Here is a 16,777-nt window from a genome sequence, read left to right on the forward strand (position 1 = left end):
GTAAACTTTTGAAGTTGTGTTTAGTGTAAAGGTCGCATTGTAATTCATAGGAGTCCCTGTTAGAGTAATGGTCTTTTTGATTCTCGGCTATTGTACGATCAGTGAGTCTATCCATATCTAACCTCACCTGTGCCCTCGCGAAACCAGTCATCATTTGCGATACTCTCTTCTGCTGTGGCGAAGTTGATGATGGTACTCTTCGTTGTCGTGTATGCATGGTAGGCATCTTGTTTCAATGTTAGCTTCGTTTGTCTCAACTTCGTGTAAGATATGCTGTCACTTACCGACACCGTTCTCACTCCCCACACCCGAGCTTTTGATCCCACCCCAAGGACTACTCGGATCATTCCGATGATGCGTATTTACCCAACAGATACCCGCTTCAATCGCCTCCGAGACGCGATACGCTTGTGCCAAGTCCTGCGTCCAAATCGCTGCACCCAAGCCGAATTCACTGTCGTTCGCAAGCTTCAGTGCTTCTTCTTCTGTATCGAATTCTACCACCACGATGACCGGACCGAAGGCTTCCTCTCTCCAGATGCGCGTGTCCACGATCTTGTGCTTATCGCTGTCGGCCAAAATAGTGGGCGGGTAGTAGTAGCCTTTGGAGAAGTCGGTGCCGTCCAAGAGAGATGTATCGGTCATGCGCTTGCCCCCTCCGTACAACCATACACCGGACTCTAGCGCCTCGTCCACGAGCGCGCGCACGTTTTCGAGCTGCTTGGCTGAGATGAGCGGACCCATCATAGAATCGGGATTTGAGGGACTACCCATGCGACGCTCGATGCTCTCAGCTTTCTTGCGAAGCGCTCCAAGGACCTTGTTGGTGATGTTTTTGTGTACGATGATACGAGTGGCTGCGACGCACGTTTGTCCACTTGCGATGAAGCTGCCGAACGCGATCCCATTGACAGCGGCATCAATGCTGGCATCTTCGAAAACGATGAGAGGGGCTTTACCGCCGAGCTCTGCGGTGAAATGCGCGAGGTTACCGCCAGCTATGGCGCCAATTGCACGGCCTGCGGGCGTGCCGCCTGTGACATCCACCTTTTTGATGAGTGGATGCGATACAAGTGCCTTTCCAGTGTTGGCTCCGTCTCCGGGAAGAACAGTAAAGACACCGTTGGGAAGACCCGCCTCTTTCAACAGCTTACCCAGCTCGATGCTAGTAAGTGGGGTAAGTTCACTGGGCTTCAAGATGACACAATTCCCTGCCGCAAGGGCAGGCGCGATCTTCTTCACGGCGATGAGCATCGGGTGATTGAATGGAGTGATCTGGGCGACGACTCCCAATGGCACGCGATCAATCCAGTTATGAAGCTTCCCCATGGTAGGCATCACGCTTCGCTCTTCGGTCCGGATCAAACTGGCATAGTATTTGAACCACTTCGTCAAAGTCGGGACCTGAGCGTTCATCTCTCGAATAGCGCGTCCACTCTGTCGAACTTCCAGCTCAATCAGCCGTGGAAGGTTCTTGGTCAGAAGATCTGCAGCGCGCTCTAGGGTATCTGCGCGGACATGGCGGGGTGCTTTCGACCAAACACCTGATTTGAAAGTGGTGTGCGCTTTGCGCACTGCTGAGTCTACGTCTTCTGGAGATGCTGCATGACAAGTTGCGAATAACTCTCCTGTCGAGGGATCCTCAATCGATAGTCTGGATATGGTTAGATGATTGAAAGATGCTCCCATGGAGGGGTAGGCTGACTGACTGCTCCGCTTGACCTTCAACCTCCTCTCCTCCTACCCACATCTTGTATGTTTCCATAGCCATTTCGTGTATGAGATGTGTTCAGTGTTCAGTTGTACAGATAAGCAAGGATGGACCGCGGAGTTGGCCGATGGCTTACTCAGAGGCCTTGGCACCATCTACACAATGCGTGCCTCGGGAGAGTGTTTACCAGCCGTGATTTCGAGCAAGTACATCACTGGAGCAAACCAACAGAAACGTTGTTGGGATATCAGCATCGCATTGGTCGCTACTTAACTGTACACAGATTCAAAGTTTATAGAGTTAACGTGGTGTGCAGCCAGCCGATCCATGGATTTGCGGAAGGAGGTCACACATAAGGTATATGCAAGGAGAAGACGTCCGTCTGTATGGATTGCATCGGACAAGCCAAGAGTGAAATGGTCAGATCTGTCCCCGACTACGTGCACCGATAGTGCATACACATTACCTGTGTGCCTGTGAACGAGTCCCCGCATCGACGGTGAATGACCCCGCTAAACCTTGGCAATGACTCAACCCAACCCCAAAAGTTCACGCGTCTCGAACTTACAAACACCAAAATTCCACCAGACGTTCCCGCGGCTGCATAATACCCAGGACACTCAATTAACAAGCCAACATCGCCCAATATGAGCGTTCACACGCCCACGGCAGAGAAGCCGCTCCCCGACTTCGACATTGTCTCCACCTACCGCTCCATCCTCGCCGGCGACACCGAGCTCACCATGCCCGTCGCCGCCATCGAAGCCCTTGTAGAAGCCATAGCGCACTCGAGCGTATCCACCGTCGCCGAAACCCTTGCCCTCCTCGAGCACCACACCGCCGTCCTCAAAGCCTCCATCGCGAATCCCATTTCCCTCTCCGCGGGCACAGATCTCTTTCAGCGGTACCTCATTACCACGCTAAATAGGCCTGCGGCTTTGAACCTAGGCCCAGGCGATGATTTCAGGGCAATTAGGAATCACTTATTGAGCAATGGGAGGTTGTTCGTAGAGCGCGCGAAGCAGAGCAGGGAGAAGATCGCCAGCTTCGGCAAGCATTTCATCCGCGATGGGGCGACGGTGCTCACCAACGGCGGTTCAAGAGTTGTCGGTGCACTGCTACGACGCGCAGCCGAATCCAGCACCATGCGTTTTCGAGTCGTATACGTCCTCTCAGATTCGAAGTCGTCGGATCTCAAGGAGGGAGACCAGATCGTAGCCGACCTACGGGCGCACAACGTCCCCGTCGCTACAATCCCCGACTCTGCCGTTGCCTACTCCCTCGGCGAAGTCGACATGGTCATTGTCGGCGCGGAAGGCGTCGTCGAGAACGGAGGCATCATTTCGAGACTGGGAACGTACCAGATGGGCTTGCTGGCTAAGAGCAAAGGAAAGCCTTTCTACGTCGTCGCAGAGAGCCATAAATTCGTCAGGCTGTATCCGCTCAGCCAGTTTGATCTTCCCATCGAGCAGAAGGTGCTCGAGTTCCGGGTCGCCGACGACACCAAAGGCGCGGCTTCCAAGGCTTCGGAGGACGAGGGCATAGCAGACATGAACGGCACAAAGGCGAAGTGCTCAGGCCTCAATGCCGACGATGCTGTTGACTTCACAGTAAGCTCCCCACACTGTCCATTGTTTGTTCAAAGCTAACCATGCGAACAGCCGCCCGATCTCATTTCAGGGATCATCACAGAGTCCGGCGTGCTGACGCCCTCCGCGGTGTCAGAGGAGCTGATCAAGATCTGGTTCTGAGCCCCAAGCCTGAGCTTTCTTGACCATGCCCCACAAGTCCCCCTCGTCCAAACCGCGTATACAACATTGAAGTATACCGAACCAATCTAATGTGCAATAACAGGAGCGATGAGTACCTCTTCCGCGGCGGAAACCTCGGGTTCCCCAAGCACGGCTTCGGAAGGACGGTCAGTAGCTCCGACGAACATCATGTCTGGACTGGCGAGGCGCTAGACGAGGCATGAGTGGACATTAAGTGAAGGTGTTTTGGAGAACTAGCGACATGTGTATGGCGGAGGAATTGGGAGGAACGCGGTGTTGCTCTAAGACACACGATCTGCAATTGAGTGCGTATAGTCGGCGTTATCATGCGGTGGTGGAGGAAAAGCATTTGATACCCAATCATTGAAGCAATAGGACCATACATATCTAAGTAGCGAGCGAGAAGATTAGGGGATCTGAAAAAATCCAGTTCCTTCTATTGCAGTAAACTTCCTGTAGTACTGGATGCACTCTGAGTCTGTGCATTGGCACAGATAGTGGTGATCCGGTGCCTCAAATCTTCCAATGCATATACCAGCGAGACTATTCCAGTTCAAGCCGAGACTGCCTTTTGCTGTGTTTAATCAGATGTGAGGCCCAGTCCCCTGACATGTTGAAGCCGCAAGTTCAACAAATCAATCCTTTGGCGGGACAGCCAGGATCCCCCAGAGTAGTACTGTCGCAATGTCAAATCTTGTGTTTTTCAGTATAAAATGCAGCAGCTTCTAATGACTTTCATTGGTTGGCTTCATAGATTTCTCGCGATACGAAGATACATGTACGGGTCGAATGCTAAAGCCATCGAGGGCATCGAGCCCATACTGACATGGTCGAAGGACAGCTCGCTTCACGTCGATTCGAGACTTGGCCACAGGGGATGTATCGTGACCCGTTCAATTGATCTTTCCTTCCTTATTTCTGCGCTGGATGCTCTTTTCCATTTCAAGTCGTTCTCTAATTTCACCTGCACGCCCGAATTTGGACAAGATTGCGGTCACGTCAGCCACTGTCCCCGTCCTTCACCTTCACCTCGACCGCTATGTCCATGTAAACACAAACAAACCCCTATATAAATCCGCATTCTACGCACACCCTCAGCAATTCTCTTTACGTCGACTCTCTCACCACTCGAGCAGTAAAAGCTATTCTTAATCACTGGTAGCACAACAGCAATCCTTTCGCCCAATATGTGCAAATACTACAAGAAGGCAAGTTCCCTTAACCTTCTCTCATGCCCTTTCTAACTATCCGTCAGATGTTCACCTGCGGCCACCTCTCCCTTCTCTACGTCGACCGTTGCATCACCGCCTTTAAACCCGGCAACGAGGCTTGCACTCCCTCCGCCGACACAGACCATGACCCTGAAGCCTTCAAAGAGCAGCTCCGCCAGGAAGCCCGCACCTCGTACTTCGCCTGCTTCGACTGCCTCGAGGCCGAGGGACTTACCGAACTGCGAGCCGCCGCTGAAGTCGCCGCCGCGAAGGAAAAGGATCCTGATAAGCGCGATGTGATCCTCGTCAAGATGGCCCGGTATGAGGATAGATTGGTCAAGGTGGAGGCGAATCGCAAGGCTGCGGAGGTTGGGGTAAAGGTCGAGCGGGAGCAGGACCGCGCTGAGGGGGAAGTCCTAAAGGCTGAGAAGGAGCAGGACCGCGCTGCGGCGGAAGCACTGAAGGTGGAGAAGGACCGCGCGGCTAAGGAAGAGGGTGCGTGGATCGAGGCGCCTGCTCGGGGGAGCGCGCGGAAGAAGAAGGGGAAGCATGGGCGGGTATTCCAGAACCCGACGCAGTCCGCGCCGCCGACGCCGACGTTTGGGATGGGCGTCGAGGGCGGTGTTGGCGGACGTGCGGGCAAGATGGGGGAGTTCAGGAAGGATGAGCCGAAGAGCGCGAATGAGGTTGACGCTGGGAGTAGGGCTGAAGCTTGGCCGAAGAAGATCCTGACGAAGGGCGAGAATCAGCGGGAGGGTGCGTGGAGGAAGTGAGATGGACGAGTGAGGAGTGGTGTCATGGTATTGATTCGCGAGCGTGCCCTATAGTGTACGGTTTTGGCGGTTTCGGGAGATGTTTGGTCTTCACGACTTGGCAGCATGTTAACGCTGACTGGGAACATGCGCTGGATATGAAGGTCTCACTTGAGAGACTCTAGACACAGAATCAGAGCTGGTCGATTTTATTCATTCAATTGTGTTAGAAAATGACCTTCAAAGGTGTGCGAGTACCACCTTAAAATGTAATATGGGCCAATTGAACATCGAGCCTATTCAGTCTCAGCCTACTCGAGTATTTTCCGCTTGTGCAGTTCTACTACACCTGAACCACGCTGTGACTAAGTTTGGACATCAGGTTCCTTAGCTTGAAAGCAGAAAGGTGTGTCGATAATTGCAATGTTTCACAAGATGAAAGCAATTCGGTCCTGGATTAATCTCTCGCACACTGTAGCCATCCACAGAACACCGGCGACCGGCACACAGTATCAAAACGGTATGTTCGATGTTGCATATTTCAATTCTGGCTTCTGAATTGGTTCTTTCGCAGATTGGTCGATGTGACGTATCGAGTGTCAATCTATCTTGCTAATGGGTTCTGTCGATGCACAATCTCTCCTAGTCATCTTTGTCCGTGCACCGTAGCGAGGAAAGTCAGTACCTATATGAACTTACAATGTTTCACGCTTTCTGGGCGTTTCGAGGTCGAGCGATTTGCGGCAACTAACACAAGCCATGTGCATGTGGTATGTCGAGAAGTATAACGAATAGAGAGCACCTAGGCTGACCAGAAACAATATGATATGCCTTGGGACCGACAAATAGATAACGCAAAGATCGTGGTAAAGATCGTGAAGAAGTTGTGAATAGATTATTGTAAAATAGTAATCTTCGGAAAGGCAGCTTATGACAAAGACATGACACAGAATCGAAACAACAGTCCCAGCTGAAGCAAAGTAAAGGAACTGGACGTGAGAATGAACCGCCTCGTGACGAAAAAATATCTCGAGACTACAGTGCCCATGTGAAAGGGAAAATATTTTGTCTACCAGGCCAGGAGCCTTTTGTGAATGCGAGAACGCCGGAAACCGAATATATTGTGGTCGAGAAAGTGACGTAAATAATCAGCCGTAATCGTAGGATGTAAGCATCGAAATTTGAGGGAAAATTAACAAGTGATTGGCGAGAAAGACAGAAAGCAAGAGGCTAATCGACGAGAAGACGCAAGGACGAATGAAGGCTTTCAAGAAGACGAGACTATCGACGACTGTAAATTGTGAGTCCGCTGCTCCAACCCTGATTAACGCATTTCCTACCTGTAAGCTGCATCAACCTGTGATCGTCGTTTGCGCTTCGTGTGGTCGTCTTGCTGCCGCGTGTGACCATCTTGATCAGTGTCCTCGTAACTCCTCTTTCGCGCGGAGCTACTGTCACTTCGATTCAATTGCGGATGGGCCGCTTCTTCTGTCCCAAAGCCGGGCCCAACGGCAGTCTTGTTGCTACCTTCCGAATGCGCTGGACTCATTGCGGACGCCGAGGGCGAAACACCGTTCCCATGCGGTTGCATTGGTAAGTTCGATGGCCGTATATTTGTACGCCCATCATTCTGTACAGGCAGCGATTGAAGTGAAGTTGCAGAAGACATGGATCCGTATGGACGTGGGATTGCAGTACCATAAGTTGAGTTGCGATGACCACCGTAAGACTGAGCTCTGTGTGGACCAACCTCGGGACGTGGAGGAATACTCGTAGAAGGTGGTGCTGGGGGCTTTGGTGGAAGCGAAGCTAATACATGATCGTCGCGCAATAACGGTGGTGCTTCGCCAGATGGTGGCTTAGGGGAGCCGGTAACACCGAGACGGGCGAGAATGTCTTCCTGTATTTGGTCCCTCGAGGTGTTCAAGGCCGGACGTATTGGGGTTGGTTTCTTGACGTCTTCCATATCGCCTGATAGGGCCTGTTCGAGATTGTCCATAACATTCCATGCAGGATCGTGTACATGTTCATTGCCTTTATCAGCGACCTCGGCTTCATTCTCGTCGGGTCGATCGCGTAGAGAAAGACAAGATTCGATGGAAACAAGATTTCGCTCCATCTCTTCCTCGGTGAATACCACGAAAGCAGGATCATCTTTGATGTTGTACCATTCGTCTGTTTTTCGCACATCCAGGAAAGCTTCGTACGAATTCTCAGCTGCGAAGTACAATGACACAGACTCTCCGTTGCCGAGTCTCTCTGCGGGCGGCTTGAGCGACTGCTCTTCAGCCTCTGCGAATGTCGCTGGGAGCGCTCGCGTCACTTGTTTGGCAGGCCGCCATGTAATGACTCCAAGGCTCAGGTCAGGATCGACTGGCTCGTTCGCCTTTGGCCAGATAGCACCATCAAAATCAAAATCCCAGTCGTCCCACCCAAGAAACAACGGCGGATTTTTTTCTGGAGCGACTTCACTCGTAGCACTCGGAGGTTGGGTATTCGTGGGGGTAGACTGCGCAAATGCCGGATTCGCCGATGATGGAGTAGGAGTGGCGTTCGGATCTGTTGTCGGCTGGCTGTTGGCAGGAGATACACCATATGAATTATATTGATTCGGGGGCGGATATGTTGCTGAGCCAGGAGTTTGTGGCCAGCCCTGTGTATTAGGCCAGGCCGGCTGGTTTGTATTGATGGGAGGCGGTTGGTTCGGATACTGCTGGTACCCAGGTTGCTGCTGTGAATAATGTTGCGAGGCGGGATAAGGTAGTGATTGTGATACAGGTGGCTGAGGATAGCTCTGCGGCTGTTGTTGCGGCCAATGGTAGTTCTGCGTTGGCTGATACCCTGACTGGGGAAAGCCTTGCTGAGAGGGATGGCTCTGTGGTGGGCCGTAGCCCTGTGGCGAATATCCTTGCGTCGGAGAAGGGCCTTGGTATGGCGGTGTGGGATAGGGAGCTGGGGCAGTAGGACCATGCGAATAACCTTGCTGTGGTGTTGGATATTGGACTGTTCCGAATGGACCCTGTGGTTGTGCGGGGCCCCGATAACCTGGCGGGGGAGGATATCGGGTAATAACTGGGTTCCCCTTCTTCTTCGGCGGACTGCATTACATTAGCAGACAAAAAAAAGGCTTTTCAAAACGTCCACGGAATGCATGCGCCATGAAAGCAGTACGAGAATTGACTTACAAGCTCTTCGGAGGCGGTGGAGGTGCGCCGGGTTGGGGATGTGAAAAGCCACTTTGATATTGACTATATCCGGGCTGTTGCCCATATTGAGGAGTTGGTTGATTGGGAAAAGGTGCCTGGCCAGGATAGCCGTTGCTGTACGGTGGTTGTTGGAACGACGCGACACCCGTCGCCGCTCCATTCCAGGACATTTCGTGTCTCCAACGATGGTCGAGATACTACTTCCGGAATTCGAGCTATGGAGAATTGAGAGTGAGGGAAGTTGAAAGACAGGCGACTAAAGGAGAGTAGTAAATCAACATAGAGTAGCTGCAGTGTTCAACCGTGGGTCAAGATGCGTGCCAAGGCGGTGAACATCTCCAATAGTCCCAAGCAGTTCGAAAAATGTAAATCGACAAAACGCTGCTTCTTCAAAGATGAATGTGGATAGTAGAGTAAATTGGTTGCAGGTAGCAGACCAAGGTTTGAGAAGAAGCGGTGGAGCGACACGTGAGGCTGCTGATGTGAGGGGAAAGAAGCAGCCACAGCATATACGGTGTATTCAGATGGTCGGGAGACGCGGAAAGGACGTGCAACGGCGGAATCGACAACAATCGAAGCATTAAAGCAAAATAACGGCAATTACACAACAAGGAGATGCGGCTTGAGTAGCGAAGCGTGGGGTGTCTTGCAAATGGCTCGAGACATGAGGTCTGTCAAAGAAATCCAGACTATCCCGCATCGAGCACAGACCCTCGCGGCGGCGGCATGAAGACGGCAAGCCGAACGACAACGCGATCTTTTGCCTCGCCCGTCCGCCCGCCCACTGCGCTCTCGCCGCCACCACCCCCAAACTGCGCGCTCCGATGCTTCCTCGAGGATGATTGTACGGTATCGCCATCTGCTCGCGACCAGTATTCACTCCGTGCCCTGAGCCTCAAGCGCACGCAGGAGCTGCCTCGACCGCCTTACAAATCCCACCATGCCTGGTCTTCCGTGTACGCACCGCGCTTGTTAGCTTGTATGCAGGCCTGTGCTAATATGCTCTAGCTACGGTTGACCTCGACGAATGCATATCACGTCTTTACAAGAAGGAATTGTTGGCCGAGTCCGTCATCGAGGCTATATGCGCAAAAACAAAGGAGTTGCTTATGAAGGAGAGCAATGTCGTACATATCAAGGCACCCGTCACCGTTGTTGGCGACATACACGGACAATTCTTTGACATGATTGAAATATTCAAGATCGGAGGTCCTTGTCCAGATACGAATTATCTGTTCCTCGGTACGTTGGCCGCTTATTTGCCTCGCGGCACGCGACAACCGCTGACTGGTGTGCTTTCCAACAGGTGACTATGTAGATCGTGGGCTTTTCTCTGTTGAGACGATTTCGCTGCTTGTATGTCTCAAGCTACGCTACCCCCCACCGAGTCCACCTCATCCGCGGAAACCATGAATCGCGCGGCGTTACGCAGTCATACGGGTTTTATACAGAATGTTCACGAAAATACGGCAACGCAAATGTATGGCACTATTTCACGGACATGTTCGACTTTCTCACACTATCTGTGGTCATCAATGACCAAATCTTCTGCGTGCACGGCGGCCTTTCCCCATCGATACACTCGATAGACCAAATCAAGATCATCGATCGGTTCAGGGAGATACCCCACGAAGGACCAATGGCAGATCTTGTGTGGAGCGATCCGGACCCAGAGAGAGACGAATTTTCGCTGAGTCCACGAGGAGCTGGGTACACTTTCGGAGCGCAAGTGGTGAAGAAATTCCTCGAGGTGAATGCCATGTCCCACATCTTACGGGCACATCAGCTATGCCAAGAAGGCTTCCAGGTTTTATATGACGACAGATTAAGCACAGTCTGGAGTGCTCCGAACTATTGTTACCGATGTGGTAATATGGCAAGTGTGCTGGAGGTCAGCGATACAGGGGGAGAGATTCTTCAATGTCTTCGACGCAAGTCCTGAGAACGATGTGCATCGGGCGGAGCAACAGCAACAGCAAGGGAGAGAGGTCACGACCGAATACTTCCTATAATACCCATCGGAATACAATGAATGATACCCTCTTCAGCGCTCAAACACTTGACTTATTATCAGATTGCCTCATCAATGCATTTGCTCCAATGATACTCCAATCATACTCCAGTATATGCAAAATTATCAAACACCATATCGCTTCCGTCGCAACATGCCGTAATATATGCAAAACCACATCAACATCCCAGATACTTCGTCTCCACCCACCGTTCTTCCCTCTCGTCGCCCATCCGAGCGACAACGCACCGCACTCCAGGGAACACCCTTAGAACACGATTTACACCGATTCTGCCGGCCATGTATGTCACGAATACAATCTTATCATTAGGTACTCCGTGATCAACGAGTACCTTAACCGCCATCAACGCCGCACCACCACTACTCATCTGTGGATCCAACACGAGGACCAGCCCATGCTCTGAGATGTTCGATGGTAGCGCGCGGTAGTGCAGTTCAGGCTCGCCCGTGCGGTAGTTTGTCTGGATAAGAATACGGCCTGTCCGGCAATCGGGGATAGTCCTCCTGAGACCAGTCTCGAAGGCAGAACCACCGCGCAAGACTATCACAGCGGAGATTTCCTTGCTCTTATGTAATCCCATGTATAAGTAACCCTGTGGCGTCTGAATCTGCGCCGGTGTAAAAGGCAGAAAGTCAACTGCCGTTTCAATCAAGAGGGACACAATGCGGTCGAAGTAGAAAATATAGTCTTCACGATTCGTTTTCGGATCCAGGAGTAGCGTATGAATCCCCTTGACCTGGTTCGTCTGCTTTATCACCAAGGCGTTTGGGCTCAGCGGGCTATCCTCGGCAATCTTCCCCAGCCTCAGAAGTTCCAGCTGGTGCTTTCCCGACTTAAGCGCAAGCGTATTCTGGATTTGACTCGACACCATAGAAATTGCGACTTTATTCTCTATACCTCTTGGGATGATGATGTCGGCGATGTCGCGCTGCGGCTGGACAAATTTGTAAAAGTTGGGCTTGACGAAGCCAAACCATTGCTTGATGCAGCCTTCTATGTCGCGGCCGCGCTCTTTGACATCTCGGGCGAGACGGCGTGAAAGGCAAAGATCGGCGTCTGCTTCGGCGAAGATCTTGAGGTCGAGCATGTCAAGGACGCGCTGGTCGTGCAGGGCGAAGATGCCTTCTACGATGAGGACATGAGGGGAGTAGATGGTTGTGGTTTGGGGGAGGCGGGCGTGCTTTTCGAAGGAGTACACTGGGATCTCTGCGACTTTGCTGGGTGGTGGTCAGTCACGAACAATGCAGTGCAACCCAAAAGGTGTATGTACCCCTGCTTGATATCTTTTAACTTGTCCACAAGGACGTCAAAATCAATAGCTTCTGGCGAGTCGAAGTCATACTCGTTATTGAATGCCTTCTTGGACTGCTCAGGGGTCAAGGGTTTGTAGAAAGAGTCCTAGAGCGACAGTGAGAGGTGCGCACGTGACACCTGCGTGTGGTTGGGAGCGCACCATGGACATAATGACAACCCACGGAAGGTTTAATCTGGCTACGATAGCCAAGGCAAGTGATGTCTTGCCCGAGCCCGAGCTTCCAGCCACTCCAACAATGCTCGCATCTCCCCATGGTGGGGAGTAATGGATACGAGAGGTCGGTGTGGAAGTCATGATCAAGGTCTGACAAGATGGACAAAAGACCGCGAGCTCTTGTATGATCACCTCATATTTTGCCAAAAATATCTCTTGAATTGCACCTTCCACAGTAACAGTACACCGCCAAAACCTGAATTTTGAAGCTTCGGACTCGACCGAGGCCTGAGAGACGAAGCAAATTGGGAAAGCGGCGATTACATAACGGGTGCACGGTCGCCCAAGTCCCACATCAAAAACTTCGTGCATTTACCTCTGCCCTCTTACTGCATACAACGATCCTACAAGAGAGAACCTCTCGTTGCTCTCACAACCTACTCATCATGGGGTGAAGGTGTCATTTGTTTGCCCAAGGGCTTGTACAACTGACAAACAACGTCTTGCTGGCACGCATCGTTATGTAAGCCATGCACGGCCTTTTTCGCTAAATCAAAGCTGTCTGCAAGCTCCACTGCAACTCACTCCTCTCCCACCACGCCCGGCAAACTCTGCGCGCCGCCAGCACATTCGACTGCGGCCGGGCCGCCTGTCTCTCACTTACTCATGGACGTCGGATGAGGTCTCGAAGCCCGTTATGGTACGTTTAGTGGTTGTAGCGCTCTTTGTTCGCACGCTTACCGTTGGGTGCAGAGCTCCTCCACCGTATCAGTGTCGGCTCCGACGCCGACACAACAACACCCCTTCCAGCGGAAGATTGATGAGATCAAGCCTTCGAAGCCGTAAGTTGCCTCGATAATTGCTAGTCGCCGCATATGCTCGGTTGTATGATGTGCCAAAAACAAGTTGGGAATCTCTCCGAAACAACGTGTGGAGCATAAGTTAACTTGAGATCTGATTTTCGAGCATATGCGGCTCTTTGTCTGGTGCATGTCTTCTTGAGCTAACCAGATACAGAGACATTGACTTCCTTGTAATGGACTACCTCATTAGCCATGGATATCCACGCACGGCCGCAAAGTTTGCGAAAGAAGCTGGCGTGCCTACGCACCTCCTCGAGGAAGAATCGATTGAGGCTCGCGTAGAGATCAGGCACGCCATACACAAAGGCGACATTGATACAGCCATCAATAAAATCAACGATTTGGATCCACAGGTATGCTTCGCACCTTTCGTACTTCCACTCCCCTCTTCATGATTATAATCAGTTTCATGCACCACGCATAGCACTTTGTGTGATGATGATAAGCAAACCTTCAGTCCTCAGTATGAATTTCAACATCGCTTTATTATCTAGCCAGCTTGTTTTGCGATCACGGCTGACATCACTTAAGATCCTCGATAAAGATCCTGCATTGCACTTCGCACTCCTGCGACTGCAGTTGATCGAACTCATCCGAAACTGCACATCAGCACCCAACTCTGACATCACGCCCGCTATCAATTTTGCTTCCTCTCAACTCGCGCCGCGCGCAGCCACCAACGAGAACTTCCTGAAAGATCTCGAGCTCACCATGACGCTCATCATCTTTCTGCCCTCGAACGACCTCCAACCCCAACTGGCAGAGCTTCTCAAGCCTGAGCTACGACAGCAAGTTGCCGCCAAAGTCAACGAAGCTATCCTTACAAGTATGGGCGCCCGAGGCGAGGCAAGGATATACGGCCTCTATCGAGCACGGCAGTGGAGTGAAACCAGGGCACGGGAAGCAGGCAAAGACCTGCCACCGAGCTTGCCGCTCGGTCTGGAGCCCAGCCCGGTACACGCCAACGGACATGGTGACGCTGCAGACGTTATGGTCCAATAGCACGGCGGTCTGCCAGCGACTCGCCGTGATCATGACACGGCAGTTCCAGATATTCTAACCGAGGCTGCGAGGCCTGTCAGACGAGCTTGCACCCACTGCCTGCAGCATCGATGCGGTTGCCCCAGTCCCTGCGATACTTGCTCCTGGCCTGAGTGCCTCGGGTGCGAGGATCACCATATTTGGGTCCAAGAACAATACCTGCCGTTTGGGCATGTGGAAGAACTCGTAATATGCCGGCGGTATTTTCCTGACCGTAGTATTTGACGATTGAATGATACGATACGATACGATACCATCAATGAATGATTGTTTATCACTCCAAAAATATTCCTCTAGTTGCAGTCCATGTGCTATCTGATCAGTACTAGAGAACCTACGCCGGTGCTGTACCTGGTGCATAATGCGGCTAACGAAATCTTCACGATGTATGTGTAAAGACATTGGAGCCATGGTCTCGTGGCCTCCATAACAAGGCCGCCTCGTAGATAACCGTGATTACGGTGTTGTACATGATGATTTCGCAAAGATCATAAGGTCTACGCCGGCTCCTTGACCATGACCTCATCATATGATGGCGGCAATTCTCCCTCCAAGTCTTCTTCCTCGCTCTCATACAACGGCAGTTCCTCGACCGCTTCCGCCTCATATGCATGAATTCCATCCTCATCTTCCGCTCTGACCCACAATCTCACAATCATAACTCCATGCTCATCTATGTCAGTCCAGGCTGTCCGATCCCGCAACTCCCCCATCCTCCCCGGTCTCGCCTCCACCGCAAACTTCATTGCTTCATAGAGATGCTCCTTGTTACGATATCTATGGGGCCCAATTCGAAGGGTGAGGCGTTCCAGGGGACCGTGGTCGTACGGGCTCATGCGTGGTTTTCGGGCGTTGTGAATGATTTGAAGGGGACCAATGAGGCTAATGTAGAAGCTGAGGGCAGCCGAGGCAGAGGGGGGAATGCGGTAGCCAAGGTAGGCGAGGCGGGTGTGGTGGGGGGAGGAGAGGGGTATTTGTGGGATGGGGAGTCTGGGGTGGCTTGTCAGTGACCTTCATGCGAGACTGAGAGAGAACAACCCGGACTGGCATGGGCAGTGTAAACCATACCGAAGCGCCGTATTTCTACGCTTTGCCCTATAGCTCGACCAATAGTAGTCGTACTCACCAGATCTTGCCAACCCTCGCATAAAGTCCGCTAATACTCTGCCCACTTCATCTTCACCTCCCGCTTCCTCTCCTTCTCCTTCCGTGTCCTCTCTGTCGGTCTCATCTCTCCTTAGAACCTCCGCCGCCCAAAGCAGCAACGGTCTCACTCGCTGCGGCTTCTTGAAATGTTGCTTGATCCAGAGCGACTTTTCCGCGTACTCATCGACGCGGTAACCCCAACGCTTGAAGTCGGCGGCAAGCCAGGGGATGCTGGTGTAGTAGGGGCGACGGGAAAGGGGGTCGTAGACCAGATAGTGCGAGTATGAGCAGCTGCAGAGTGTCATTTTTGATCGTCAAGTCTGGCGGTAGGTAATGCAGTGTAGAGGTATGAATAGAAGTTTTTGGGTTGCTGCAGGGGGCCGGGGATGGTGGATGTGAACTGTAACAATCGTCCATACGATGATATGTAGCTGTGTTGGAACAGACATTGAAATGTGAGACTCAATCGAAATGGTGAATGCTTCGTTTCTCCAGCAAGATTGCAAGCGAATCACATTCCCACCTCTTCACACCGGCCTCTCTACCAATCTTCGCCCTAGTCTTCCCTCTTTGAAAGACTCTCTAACCTGCCCACTGCCGCGTATAGCCATGCCGACGCCACAACGACCACCACGCCACATATATCACCACATCTCCCTCTCCTTTTCTACCCCCGGAACATTGGTTCCACAACTTTACGAGTGGGTTTCAACTGGCTTTCCAATTCCTGTCGTCGTGCACCATTATTCTGTCTCTACGACATTCCCACCGCCTTCCTTATCTTCTTCGACTTCTTCAGAGACATTGTTCAGAATCGCTCCCTCGCCCTCGCGTAGTGGGCAGAACGACCCGGACCCGAACGACTCGTTCCTCGATGAGTTTGCTGAGCTTGAGAGCTATGTCAGCTCAAGTGAGAGTTTGGTGGAAAGTTTGAGGAGGCGACTGCAAAGATTGGCGTCTCCATCAGGAAATAGCGAAGCAGACAGGAATGACGAGGAAGTTTTGCCGGTTGTAGACCCCTGGACAACATGGTTTCCACCTACTCCACCATTGAGCACTAGAGATACTCCAAGGTCAGAGACTGCTCCAGCACCCTGGTTCTTGAGTCTGGGTGTTAGCCCTTCGGTACTACTGCACAGGTTGAGAGGGTGGAATTCACAATTAGGCGTCGTTGATGAAGGCGATGATAGTGAATTGGCTAGAGCTAATGAGCATGAGCCTGGTCAAATCGCTCGACCAGGCAGACTCTGCGAGGGGTTTTCAGATGATGAGGCCGAATTTGCACGGCCCATCGACGAAGGCCAAAGTTCCCGTGAAGGAGCCGGACTGTGTTGGGCACGCAGAGCCATTCTTCAGAGATATGCAAGGAGTCACGATCGGTTTCCGTAGATTATTGGCGCCGTTGGTGAAGATGCATTGGTGCTGCATGTCACACCGTCAAAGTTGTTGGACAAATTGCGAGGACATTGTAAGGAGGAAACCGTGGTAGCTGGTAGGATTAACGCATGTTTGAACGGCATCGATGTATATATTGGATGTTTGACACGCATGGTCTCTGTGCCTTCGTTGGTTCG

The 16,777-nt window shown here is 52.0% G+C and overlaps 8 protein-coding genes across 8 annotated transcripts; 4 read left to right on the forward strand and 4 right to left on the reverse strand.

Moving 5' to 3' along the window:
- Nucleotides 1-276: 276 nt before the first annotated feature.
- N0V89_007689 (uncharacterized protein) lies at nt 277-1,771 on the reverse strand (the record flags this gene model as incomplete). The annotated part of the gene is made up of 2 exons (XM_056216450.1): nt 277-1,654; nt 1,710-1,771. 2 exons carry the CDS (start codon nt 1,769-1,771, stop codon nt 277-279), a joined length of 1,440 nt encoding a protein of 479 aa, XP_056070697.1.
- A 587-nt stretch (nt 1,772-2,358) lies between these two features.
- On the forward strand, nt 2,359-3,462 carry GCN3 (translation initiation factor eIF-2B subunit alpha; the record flags this gene model as incomplete). The annotated part of the gene is made up of 2 exons (XM_056216451.1): nt 2,359-3,321; nt 3,373-3,462. 2 exons carry the CDS (start codon nt 2,359-2,361, stop codon nt 3,460-3,462), a joined length of 1,053 nt encoding a protein of 350 aa, XP_056070698.1.
- Nucleotides 3,463-4,738: 1,276 nt separating this feature from the next.
- On the forward strand, nt 4,739-5,467 carry N0V89_007691 (uncharacterized protein; the record flags this gene model as incomplete). The annotated part of the gene is made up of 1 exon (XM_056216452.1): nt 4,739-5,467. The coding sequence occupies one exon, from the start codon at nt 4,739-4,741 to the stop codon at nt 5,465-5,467; it is 729 nt and encodes a 242-aa protein (XP_056070699.1).
- A 1,315-nt stretch (nt 5,468-6,782) lies between these two features.
- N0V89_007692 (uncharacterized protein) lies at nt 6,783-8,822 on the reverse strand (the record flags this gene model as incomplete). Its single annotated transcript, XM_056216453.1, has 2 exons — nt 6,783-8,544; nt 8,632-8,822. 2 exons carry the CDS (start codon nt 8,820-8,822, stop codon nt 6,783-6,785), a joined length of 1,953 nt encoding a protein of 650 aa, XP_056070700.1.
- Nucleotides 8,823-9,592: 770 nt separating this feature from the next.
- PPG1 (putative serine/threonine protein phosphatase) lies at nt 9,593-10,664 on the forward strand (the record flags this gene model as incomplete). Its single annotated transcript, XM_056216454.1, has 5 exons — nt 9,593-9,608; nt 9,661-9,894; nt 9,959-10,008; nt 10,085-10,402; nt 10,557-10,664. The coding sequence occupies 5 exons, from the start codon at nt 9,593-9,595 to the stop codon at nt 10,662-10,664; spliced, it is 726 nt and encodes a 241-aa protein (XP_056070701.1).
- A 178-nt stretch (nt 10,665-10,842) lies between these two features.
- Nucleotides 10,843-12,294, reverse strand: URK1 (Uridine kinase; the record flags this gene model as incomplete). The annotated part of the gene is made up of 3 exons (XM_056216455.1): nt 10,843-11,902; nt 11,956-12,083; nt 12,139-12,294. 3 exons carry the CDS (start codon nt 12,292-12,294, stop codon nt 10,843-10,845), a joined length of 1,344 nt encoding a protein of 447 aa, XP_056070702.1.
- Nucleotides 12,295-12,850: 556 nt separating this feature from the next.
- On the forward strand, nt 12,851-14,018 carry N0V89_007695 (uncharacterized protein; the record flags this gene model as incomplete). The annotated part of the gene is made up of 4 exons (XM_056216456.1): nt 12,851-12,853; nt 12,907-12,995; nt 13,171-13,369; nt 13,548-14,018. The coding sequence occupies 4 exons, from the start codon at nt 12,851-12,853 to the stop codon at nt 14,016-14,018; spliced, it is 762 nt and encodes a 253-aa protein (XP_056070703.1).
- A 536-nt stretch (nt 14,019-14,554) lies between these two features.
- On the reverse strand, nt 14,555-15,508 carry N0V89_007696 (uncharacterized protein; the record flags this gene model as incomplete). The annotated part of the gene is made up of 2 exons (XM_056216457.1): nt 14,555-15,047; nt 15,126-15,508. The coding sequence occupies 2 exons, from the start codon at nt 15,506-15,508 to the stop codon at nt 14,555-14,557; spliced, it is 876 nt and encodes a 291-aa protein (XP_056070704.1).
- Between the last annotated feature and the right edge of the window lie 1,269 nt (nt 15,509-16,777).

This window comes from Didymosphaeria variabile (genome assembly GCF_027946475.1).
Source record: "Didymosphaeria variabile strain IMI 356815 chromosome Unknown scaffold_5, whole genome shotgun sequence".
NCBI lineage: Eukaryota > Fungi > Ascomycota > Dothideomycetes > Pleosporales > Didymosphaeriaceae > Didymosphaeria > Didymosphaeria variabile.